The sequence below is a fragment of the Dysidea avara genome, chromosome 11, assembly GCF_963678975.1.
Source record: "Dysidea avara chromosome 11, odDysAvar1.4, whole genome shotgun sequence".
NCBI lineage: Eukaryota > Metazoa > Porifera > Demospongiae > Dictyoceratida > Dysideidae > Dysidea > Dysidea avara.
The window spans coordinates 22,990,931-23,001,141 of NC_089282.1; the positions used below are offsets into that span (position 1 = coordinate 22,990,931).

At 37.0% G+C, this 10,211-nt stretch overlaps 1 protein-coding gene across 1 annotated transcript; it reads right to left on the bottom strand.

The window, feature by feature from the left end:
- Nucleotides 1–7,399: 7,399 nt before the first annotated feature.
- LOC136238432 (uncharacterized) lies at nucleotides 7,400–8,716 on the bottom strand. Its single transcript, XM_066028897.1, has 3 exons — nucleotides 8,247–8,716; nucleotides 8,049–8,191; nucleotides 7,400–7,939 (listed from the first exon to the last, which is right to left on the bottom strand). Exons 1-3 carry the CDS (start codon nucleotides 8,683–8,685, stop codon nucleotides 7,703–7,705), a joined length of 819 nt encoding a protein of 272 aa, XP_065884969.1. The 5' UTR covers nucleotides 8,686–8,716; the 3' UTR covers nucleotides 7,400–7,702.
- Between the last annotated feature and the right edge of the window lie 1,495 nt (nucleotides 8,717–10,211).

The following is a 10,211-nucleotide window of genomic DNA, read 5'->3' on the forward strand; positions in this document are numbered from 1 at the left end:
TTACAGATATTGTTATCAGTATACTGCCTATATCATTACCCAGTTACTTTGGTATTCCTTGAAAGGTATAGCCAGCTGCAGGAGATAGTTTCCAATCGTAAGCTCGTAACAACGTATACCATTATGTGGAGAGCTGGCCTAGCCACACTGACAGATTTAACAATATAATGTAGTGGGTATAGGCAATACAAAAGAATGCGATAAAAGACTGAATGAATTGAGTCTCATTTGAATATTGACATTCATGTACACCACGAATGAACTAGCTTTAATTTTTGAATTACAAATTATGCAACAGTAAAAACATCAACATAGCTACATACATGCATACCCCAAAACTGTATAATTACCAAAATTAATAATGATGCTAGCTTAAATTCTTGTATATGTTCAAGTGGCACAAATGCAGGTCTGGCTTAGTGTAAATGCTTTCCACATGTACTCAGCTTTGCATCACAGATCTACTTTTTATAGGTACTTGTCTCCTCAACTTCTGCATTATCACGAGTGGCCACGAGTAGTCAGCATTTATCTGCAAATATCAATTTGAATTGGTACTTATTTATGTACACAGTAGTGTAGTACAAATTAAAGAAAATAATTGCAGGTGGGTCATTCCATGTCAAATCAACAAGAAATTTAGGGTCCCCTCTCGGATTTTGATGAAACTTGGTGTATTGTAGTACCTGTGGTGCTTATCACCCTCAAAGAATATCTTTTTAAAAAGCTTTTATTGGGGCCCAGACTCTCTACATTGGCATACTTTCATTCTAATTTTCACAGTAAAATACAGGGTTCTTCAATACATAATTGTTGCAATGTAGCTAGGCCCTGGCATCAGAAAAGTCTGGATTGGAAGCCAAAATTCCAGGAGCTGCCCATGAATACTGACATTCAAGCATAAAACACTGATCCTATCTCATTGGAAATGACCTCATGATTAAATCCAGAATTTAAAGTTAGATCATTCATAAAATACAACTTTCTTACTACTCACTCTTTATGCTCTTCCTATGATTGTTCTATTAGAGCATCAGTGACTGCTCTATTTGAGCTAGTATCCCAATTTGTACAAATTACATACAAGATTTATTTCTTGTGGCCAGTCATGGGCACGTGTATCTCTTTTTATTACCCTAAAAATCAACATAATATTTATGATGGCTTTATAACTTTACTATATTATTCTTGCATGCCAATGGCCTTTTCAGTAGCTATAACTTCAATGCTCTTCATTGGTGGTTTTCCAGAACCCAAGAAATCCATCCCTATAACTCTGTTGCCACATACATACAGGATAACTTTACACTAGCTACTTGCTAACATTCATGGGTAAGTTTAATTCAGAACATGAAAGACAGCTATGCACAAGCACAACCTTTAACAGGGAGCTCAAGAATGAAATAGAATATCAGTATGCAACTTTAGTCAGCATTTATCTGCAAATATCAACTTGAATTGATACTTATTTATGTACACAGTAGTGTGGCACAAATTAAAGAAAATAATTGCAGGTGGGTCATTCCATGTCAAATCAACAAGAAATTTAGGGTCACCTCTCGGATTTTGATAAAACTTGGTGTATTTGTAGTACTTGTGGTGCTTATCACTCATGCAAATGTTTAGCTCCATACACCTCATAGTTTCTGATTTATGACCACAAATATTTGAATATTTCATTAAAAATTGGTCCATCTCTAGTTACAAAATTGACTCTAACTTCACACTGTGTAAATATTTTTAAACACAATTTTCGCTGATGGAAGAATGTTGATAGACCTTTCCAGTGATCCCTAAATTATGGGATATCTACTTAATTATGGCTAAAAATACCTTACTGAAAACTTTAATCCTTTATATTTAAAAAAAGGCTGTTTGAAATTCTTCAAATTTTTTTGTGAATAATGATTGGATCATAATCTATGTTTGATAAGATTTTTGTGGTGGGACCACAATGGGCTCAAGAGATATAATGAATTATGTTGTGGTGTGTAGTGGAATTTATAGTCTATTATTGCTGTATGGGAGTGTACACCTCCAATAACCACTCGCAACAAGGCATGCCAAATTTGTCTTACAGAGTGAAGGTGTTTAGGTACAGTACAACTTGTATTAGTGACCACCTGTATTGAAAGACCACCTATGTACTGCACTTATTTAATTGGCCATTAATGTATAGCACCAAAGCATCAACCCTTTCTAGCAAATCCAAAAATGGTCCTTATTAGACAGGTTGACTTTAAATTACAAATCTGACCACCATGTGTCCATAAACATATGTGAATGTTGTACCATCTCTTCAAATATATCTTCTTTATCAAGTTGAATACCACTGTAGTGGACTTAAGTTGCATAATTATTATGTGACTGCATAGTTATGTATAACAGAAGTCCTCAAAAGAAATACCTGCACACCTTGATAATCAGGACGTCTGTTTATACTCCCACTCTAGTGGTGTGCATACCTTTGAACCAAGATACTTCTGTGACCTCTGTAATATGAGCACTTTATTATGGTCCTAGCAATGGAGGTTTTTTTTTTTTAACCATATACATGCATTACTTGCACCTCAATATGTGAAATTAATTTATAATTACTTTATATTTGTGACCACTTTGAAGATCAAGACAAAAATTCATGCAGATGCTCACACAACAGGTAAACATGTTGACCACACTTTCATGTGTATTTAACATTTGCCTGTCCTGACCTTCAAAGTGTAAATGCAAAAATACTTTGAAAAACCATTTAGAAATTGTAGTACTATAAATCACACATGAGGTGCAAGCAAGTGTTAAGTCCAAATGTACGTACTTTTATAAAGTGAGATCATGAATGGCTATCAACAGCCCGGGTATCCTTTTTGAGGAGGTCTGTTGTACTTATGCAACCATGTATGTAATTTGAATTGTGCAGAGTGGGGCTACATACGTAAGTGCAATATGGCGAGATTAGACTTAATAAACAAGATATTTCTGAAGAGATGGTACTGCATTCACATGTTTATGGATACATGGCGATCCGTCCACCTTCCAATAAGGACCACTTTTGGATTTACTAGAAAGGGTTTATGATTTGGTGTTATACAGTGATATCTAATTAAACAAGTATAAATTAACTGCAGCACACAGGTGGTCGTTCAGTACAGGTGGTCACTAACACAGGTTATACACTGTACCTATACACCTTCACTCTGTAAGACAAACTTGGCATGGCCTTGTTGTGAGTGGTTATTGGGGGTGTACACTCCCATACAGCAATAATAGACTACAAATTCCACTACACACCACAATACAACTCATTATATCTCTTGAGCCCATTGTGGTCCCACCACAAAAATTTTATCAAGCATAGACCATGACCCAGTCATTAGTCACAAAAAAATTTAAGAATTTCAAACAGCCTTTTTTGAATATAAAGGATTAAAGTTTTCAATAAAGTATTTTTGAACCATAATTAAGTAGATATCCCATAATTTAGGGATCACTGGTAAGGTCAATCAACAATCTTCCATCAGTGAAAGTTGTGTTTTAAAATATTTACACAGTGTGAAGTTACAATCAATTTTGTAACTAGAGATGGACCAATTTTTCATGAAATATTCAAAATATTTGTGGTCATAAATCAGAAACTACGAGGTGTATGGAAATAAAAATTTGCATGAGTGATAAGCACCACAGTTACTACAAACACACAACATTTGGTCAAAATCAGAGAGGTGACCCTAAATTCCTTGTTGATTTGACATGGGTATAAGTGCAGTTAAGCTACATGGCTTGCATTGCAGAAAATACAGCATGTAGCACCAGAGCCGCCCAGATAAATTATGGGGTCCAGGGCAAAGAGTTAAAGTGGGGCCACAGGGGCAAGGAGGTTTCCCATTCTGAATCACAACTTCACCCAAGATGTAAGTTAAAGACCAAAAAAAAAAGGTCATCACATGTTGACAATGACAATAGCTAGCCCTCACTAACCATATCTCCTTATTTATAAGCTTGCTACACTGCTCCTCTGAAAAATACTCTGACTGCTCTATTAGAGTATCTAGATCTGACTGCTCTATTAGAGTATATCGATCTTTTAAACAGGTATTCAAGGGGCCCTTCATGGGGCCCCTTTCAGGCTGGCCATGGAGCCCGGGGCAAAATTCCCCAGTTGCCCGTGGGCGGCCCTGTGTAGCACCACGATATTTACAACTTAAATTCATTTCTACATTGGCCAGGTGGAGTTTGTAGCTATAGTGTAAAATGAAACTGTACACTTCATTATTCCAGCATGCCCAAATATTTAACCAGTAGTAGTTAATGATGTACTCATGGTATAACATAACGTAGGAGACAAGGAGTGGTAGAGTGCTGCAATATCTCAGATAAAAAATGGGCTACCAAGATATTTTACAGTTTTAATTAAGTCCATAGGTGTAGCTATAGTGTATGCATATGGCACATGTGTGCTGTGTAGTATGTCCGTCTGTTTGTGTGTAGGCGCATAGCATGTAGCCACTTTTAGACATAGCACAAGCCATTTAAGGCCTGTCAGAGTCTCCATTTTGTACATGTACGTGATAACTGCACATCTTCTAATGGGAAGCCATTGACTTATTATATAGTTATTCTTACTTCTAAATCACTGTAGATGGTAATGAGCAGGGGTGGATCCAGGGGGTTCAAAGGGTTCCATGGAACCCAGGATCCTTAATTCCATTTGATGAGCTGCTGACAGGTTTTTCTTATGTTCAGTAAAACTAAAGCCAGTTTATTGTTCAATGAAACATTTACTACAACACTTTGATGTATGTAACAAAACAATCACTTTCTTCTCTTCACTGAAAATCGTCACTTGGAACTACTACTCCAGCACTTTCATAAGTGATAAGTGCGTCTAAGCATAATTACATTTTGATGTTTTACAGTTCAATTGTATTTCTAAATACCTAGATAGTAAGATTAAACAGTAAAACATTGCTGGGAGTGAATACTTGCTCTGAAATATAGCTAGGAACTAGCTACTATCGTGCTCCAGAGTGCAATCCCCTTTTTAAAAGTCTGGATGTGCCCCTGATTACAAAGACAGTATAGCTATGCATGTGATGATGTATGCAGTGTCCTGAAAATGGTTGCTTGTGTGCATCCATTATCACAAAAGACACATGCGCGAAGTCTATTATATTACACATAACTCAGTAATTGCATGTGGTTAGTCAACATTAGTCAACAAAAGTCTACTTCATAAGGCTGAAAAGCTGTCCATGTGTATGCAACAATGCTAACTCTTGAACCATGGCACATATTGACGCGCACATAGAGACTTGACAAGTAATCAATAGTCAGCCAATGGGTGAGGTGTATATGTTACTGTGTCAGGTAAATTCTACCAGTTATCTAATGTGGTACCAGGGGTAACAGAGTGGATTTTTATCTTATTTGTGGAAATGTGTGGTTGTAACGCATCTCCACACTAACATGATACTGCACCTTTGTGGAGATGTGGTGGCTGGACAGTTTCCTGATCAGTTGTTGGAGATGGTGATTTCCTATTCACAGTAACCCTGATGTTATCCACTTACACTGTACAATGGGCACCTTTGTGGACAGCATGAGTAAATGAGTGCCTAGAGTTTATCCAGATTTACTCTTAAACTTTGGGAGTGTATATAGGTTTGCTGTCCAAGTGCCGTATTATATATCAGTTCTGCCTACTCTTTTAACAAAACCCACCATGATATTAACACATCTCTGATAACAGATTCTGATGATGCCGTTGAATAAATTATAAGTCATTTAATTTGTAAATCAGAAGAAATCAACTTTCCAACTGGATTTCTAAGTTTTTTTATAGAGATGTCTACATTTCCCCACACTTACTCTTATCGAAGGTTGGTGCTCTAATTCTGATATTACGTTCCCTCATGCAACAAATGGTTTTAGGTGTGTTATTGTTAAACTGTCAGCCAGCACTACAGAAGCTAGCATTCCCCATTATAAGTATGCAGGACATGACTATCATTTCTCAGATTCCACTCATTCCAACCGGGCCAACTCAAGATTGCCTTTTTAATTTAGACAACTTCAATTTCCAGTAGTCTTATGATTTGTAATGACCATTGACACAAGTCAGCATCAAGGCTGTACAGAGCGGATGAAAGCTTTACACATGCCCTAATTCATTGACACCTTTAGATAGAGGATGATCACGCAACACATAGTGTAGTGTACAGTGATACTTTTAGTTACGTACGCACACGCGCACACACACACACACACACACACGCACACGCATGCACACAATACACACATACACACATAGCTACATTCTTCTCAATGGTGTGTTATCTAATGCTCTGGTATTATGGATCAGCACAATGGAACTGGAAGTGCTATTAAGAATCCATTATGGTATAATTACACATTGTAGAATCCTTTTAAAAATTATGATATTATGTGTTTGCATATTACAGCTCCATCATCTGTGTCAATTGATTACTTCTGTTGATGTTATATAGACCTTGATTAGAATCTACAAATCAATAGCATTAATAACCAGATTTTAAACGTGCATTAACTAATTTAAATTAGTCTTGTTTTAGCATTTTACCTCTTCGGGGGCTTACTAATTAGTAAAAATAAATGAAATGAACCATAAATTAACTTGACACATACAAAATGTTTTAATGTATACAGTACTGATTTTTTTGTACGAATGTATAATGTCTTTATACAATCAATTACAATTAAGTAATAGAATAGTGAATGGAATGGAATGGAAGGGGGTGGGAATTTGTTAGTGTGGAAAGGGGTAATTTTGCATAACTCATGCAGGGTATTTTGCATGATACATATGTATATAATTCAGTGCCAATGGAAAGTTCACTAGTGTCAGTGTAACCTGTATATACGAAGGGCTTATATACTTTGAGGATTTGGCTTCTGTAGTTGCATGTGACCGAGGAATTGTATTGCACTATTTCTTAACAGTTTATCTGATGTGAATGTAACAAAGGTAGTCTAGCCCTAAGTCATCAGCTTGACAATTTTAATAGCTGCTACCTGTTCACCTTTAACATGTGGTCATAAATTATTGCAATGTTTCAATTCACAAACTAACACTTGCGATTTTTTACAAACTAAATTGTACAGATACATACATGTGTATATCATGAAGCAGTCATGAAACTGAAGGATAGAAACTAGAGTACATGCAGCATTTACTGGTGCTCCAGTTGGTTAGCTACTATAGCAGGCCTAGGATCACAGCTTTTCAGCAGCTAGGATGTAAATATCATGCTTTTAATAACAAAGGATAGAAAGCTAATATATCTATCACCTAATTCAACATGCACGAAGGGCAGGTACCACTATAATCACCCACATGCAAAATAGTACATAAATCAGTCTGTTCTAACTTGCAATTGGTAGTGGAGACCATGTACTCCTATTACATTGTGCTGAATGTTGAAATTGGTAGATGGGCATGCATAAAATGGCTAACTTGGCCATTACCTACGTATAAAAATATAGTTGTTATTATTATATAACTTACAATTTATATTATAAAAGGTAAAAATATTTGAGTACACTTACAAAATGTGAGTTACATACATATCATGTTGAGTTGCTGTATGATTGCACGTGGAATTTGTTATTGCAGCATTCAATTGTTATTGCTTTTGTGACTGTTGTTATGTACATTGACAGGAAATAGTTAGTTTCCGATGTCAAATGTAAATATAGTGACATCCGGGTTTACTTTTGCCCCAGGTACAAGAATGGCATCACCTGTTCTCTCAAATGCCAAAAAGTGAGACTCTCCATAAGTCTTCAGGGCAAACCGGTGCTCGTCGTCATCAACTGGAATGACCCAGACGAACTTCTGTATCTGATCATCATCAATGTGTGAGTCAAGGTCCTCTATCAGCATGTCTGGTGCAAGTGGCAGATGCTGTGAAATTTATACAATACAATACATTATCAAATAGCAACAATGACCAGACCAGATACAGCCATACGTTAAACTACTCTAACAAAACAGTCAATTGTGTAACCACTACCTCGCATTGGGCTGTTTGATTTTCCAAGTCCCAGCTGATGAAATAGTTTTTGTATAACAAATTTTCTAACAGAATGTAGTTTGGTGGCTTAGTAGGACCTGAGTCGTCATCAGGATTATCCCAAATATAATAGTTGAATTGATCTGTGGGGAGCAATTGTGAGTATACATTTGACATAGCAAATAGCTACATGCTTACATGACAAATCTTTATTTGTGCCATCTGGCCTCTCAACAACGATGTCAATTTCATCCTTGTCCTCTACAGCTCGTAAAACTCCGTACACAGACAGCCTGTCGTTTTCAACACCTAACTTGGTACGCACAGGTTGGGGTGAGCTGGACGGCTGTGGTGTTTCGTCAAGTGGGCGGGGCTCGGCTCGGGGCGTTTCGGTCTGTTGTGGCACTATTAGCAGTTCATCTCCCTGCGACTGGCTGTGCGCCATTTCCAACAACACTGGACAGGGCGAAGCACACCGCCACTTTCCCTTCGACTTTTTCTGGGACACCGTGGCTGCACCGCTTCCATTGTCGCCTACTGTCAGCATCCTCCTGCCCTGCATACTCTTCTGCATGGTTGCAAACGAGATTTCGATTTTGCTAGCTGCACTCAGTTCAACGCTTGTAGTACTCATCATTGATTCATTTGATTTGTATAACTAATTTCGAATAAGGAGTTAATCTCTTTTATCCTATTCAATTACGAATTGATGACATCATACTTTGCATCATTTAAAATTCCCCGGGGAATGCTGACAATAATAAAGTGATTGTATGGTCAACATAACAATAATTAGCTATAATCGAGCACCATGCAAAGATCTGCAAATCAACAGATTCCTCAAGTACGTTGAAAACCTCTTTTCACAATTTGATCATTTTTTCTCATTGGATTTTCATGGACAAAATGAGGTCCATCTAAGGTGTTAACCACCAAATGTGCAATGTTGGCAAATCAATTGGCAATATGCAGTGTCAGCATAACATGTTTATAGTATGCACATTGACCACAAATTCATGACATCATAACTGAAAAAGACCCAGTAGGGAAATAACACATGTTATGTCAACAAAACTGTAATAATAGCTCTGCCACAAAGGTAGCTAATATGCCAAATTTAGATCTCCAGTTTCCATGAGTGATGTAGCTACGCCATGCTGTAACTATAATATAGCTACGTAGTTTGAAACTACATATTTGACTGTCACTCAGCCTCCACACTATTTGTTCATGCTCAAAAAATATCATTTAAGTTGAGGACTCAAACTGCCAGCATGCTTCAGTTTTTGGACACTGCATGATCAGCTGTGGCCTGTATAACAATAGATCTGACTCCCTGTATTCACAGACATTAAACCTTCTCACAGAACCCTAGTGGGATAGCTTTCAAAGAACAAACATATACAACTGATGCCATGCACGTGATCAAACTGATACCATGGACATGATCAAACATACTGTGTTTTTCATATAGAACCTTTGCTAGTTGCTACTGTAGCCTATGCTCTTATAATCCATAATTGACTGTACATATTACATTTAGTCTGTAAGTTTGTTTCTTTTTTTCCTGGTGGTAAATTATATACAAAAAAACAAATTATGCTGTAATGATTCTATGTAGTGTGGTTACCCAGCATCAGCTAACGTGGCACTACAACTGCCAGCAAATAGTACATCATAACATCAATACTATACACTGTAAAAACTGAAGCTTCCACAGGACAACAAAATGTTCCAATAATGACACCACTGGTGATAATGGTGTCAGCATTGGGACATTTTTGGTGTCCGGAGGACACTTCGGTTTTTACAGTGTATATTATTAACTCTTGTATAGTATGTAAACTATTGCAAATACATTTACATTCAATGGTATGTGAAGCTGAGCTACTTTATAAAACATATACTGCCGTCACAGTGTTCAAAAGTTATATATAATTATATATATGTAATAGTTATGCCACTGGCATGAGTGCTTTGCCTGATATATACACACAAGCACAAGGGCCGCAGGTCTGAGTGCGAGTGCGTATATACAGGCAAAGCACGAGTGCCCGTGGTATAACTAATATGTTCTACTTTAGCATGCAGACTCACCTAATTGGCAAAATCTTTAGTTGTTATACCATATAGGGAACCAAGTAACCTGTGATTGTGGGATTG